Source organism: Limulus polyphemus, unplaced genomic scaffold (assembly GCF_000517525.1).
Source record: "Limulus polyphemus unplaced genomic scaffold, Limulus_polyphemus-2.1.2 Scaffold6164, whole genome shotgun sequence".
Lineage (NCBI taxonomy): Eukaryota > Metazoa > Arthropoda > Merostomata > Xiphosura > Limulidae > Limulus > Limulus polyphemus.
The window spans coordinates 53,667-55,513 of record NW_013671774.1 but is presented as its reverse complement, the minus strand read 5'-3'; the positions used below and the strand labels follow the sequence as shown (position 1 = coordinate 55,513).

The following is a 1,847-nucleotide window of genomic DNA, read 5'->3' as shown; positions in this document are numbered from 1 at the left end:
AGTTTGCACACCATACTCACTTACAATGTGACCTAAGTAAAGCACCTCTTTCTGGAACAAGTGACATTTCTTGGGATGAAGTTTGAGGTTTGCTGCCTTCAAACGCTTGAATACTTCCTCTAGCCGGGACATTTCCCCATTAAAAGTTGTTGCAAATACAATGACATCATCCAAGTACACTAGGGCTATCCTCCATTGTAGGCCTTCTAGTACTCTTTCCATTCCATCAGCCTCTCAAATGTTGCCGGAGCATTGCTAAGCCCGAATAGCATCACACGGTAATGCCAGAGACCTTGGCCATACCTAAATGCAGTCTTAGGTTTATTTGCTTCAACCATTTTCACTTGATGGAAACCCGACTTTAAGTCTAGAGTTGAAAACAATCAATTTTACTTAAACACACGCTATAATTCACAACAAACGATTCACGCACTTACTTACTACCGCGCTTGACTGAATTGTCCGTCTCTGTCTGTCTGCAATTCTATCTCGATTCCTTGTCTGGCACACTTATATACAAGAATACCGCACATCTAGCAAACACTCGAGCATTCACGAACCTTCGAGAATATCATGACATCTTACTAGCGTCACGTGACTTCCGCTGTCGTAACATATACAACTTCATAATAATAATAATAAAACATTTGTTAAGCCTAAGTATGTAATGTATACAGCTTCATATAATAATATTAAAAACATTTGTTAAGCCTAAGTATATAATGTATACAACTTCATAATAATAATAATAAAAACATTTGTTAAGCCTAAGTATGTAATGTAATGTTACGACAGCAGAAGTCATGTGACGCTAGTAACACGTCATGTGCTTCTAGAAAATTCATGTCCTTTCGTGAAGCCTCGAGTGTTTACTAGTTGTTCGGTATTCTTGTATATAAGACCGCCAAGAACTGACGGCAACAATCGGAATTGAATTGCAGACAGAGATACAGACGACAATTGAGCCAAGCGCGTGAATCGTTCGTTCGTTGTGAATTATAGCGTTTGTTTAAGTGACTGTGGAAATTAAGAGTATTGCAAAGTTGTATTGAGAAAGAATAAACTAGTTTTATTTAAGAAAGGACTTGTATCGCTAAAGTTTCTTCGGAAAGAATTTTTACGGAAAATTAACAAACGACCAGAGGCGTAACAGTATACAACTTCGTAATAATAATAATAAAAACATTTGTTAAGCCTAAGTATTAGAGACTCGAAATATATAAGATAGTAGAAGAAGAACCTCGAATTATAGCTTATGTACTTGCAGAGTAATCTGATGAAATTAGGTAACAGTAATTAGTCTAGGTAACAGTAATTAGTCATTAATGTCCGGCCCAGGATATGTGGGCGATTGGCAAAATTCCAATTTTTTTTTAGAGTTCGTATACAAAAGAGTTTATATCAAAACTTTGAATTTTTATATTTGTTATGTAAACATTTTAGACCTAACTTCGGGTGATACGACTTACCTTTTATTTGTTCTACTTTTAAAAACAGAAACAACAAAAAAAAACTTCAAAAAACAACAACAAAAACTAAAAAGCAAACTCATAAGCCATTTAACCCTAAGGTTTGACGTTGTGGAATGGATAAAATGTGTATTCATTGTTGTAATTAAGTTAAATGTTAGTTTTGTAAAATTAAGTTCAAACAAACATACCTGAAACTTTGACATGCTTGACAGTCTTATGTGAATAGTTTTGCACAAGGACGCTCACGTTGATTTCTTCACCATGATAATAGAGCTAGGGGTAAACGGATAATCAAGTTTTAGTAAAAACAATATTCAGTAAAATACCCAGTCTTAGTCTAAGTAAACCCAGCGTCAAATAAAAGAACAGATGGCT

The 1,847-nt window shown here is 35.0% G+C and overlaps 1 protein-coding gene across 1 annotated transcript in view; it reads right to left on the bottom strand.

Annotated features, from left to right (window-relative positions):
- Positions 1–1,660: 1,660 nt before the first annotated feature.
- LOC106473428 (arrestin, lateral eye-like) overlaps positions 1,661–1,847 on the bottom strand; it is a gene marked incomplete at its 3' end in the record, with an annotated part of 34,908 nt that continues 34,721 nt past the window's right edge. The window contains exon 6 of the mRNA XM_013934109.1: positions 1,661–1,745. Coding sequence (XP_013789563.1) covers positions 1,661–1,745 — 85 coding nt within the window. The remainder of the gene's footprint in view (positions 1,746–1,847) is intronic.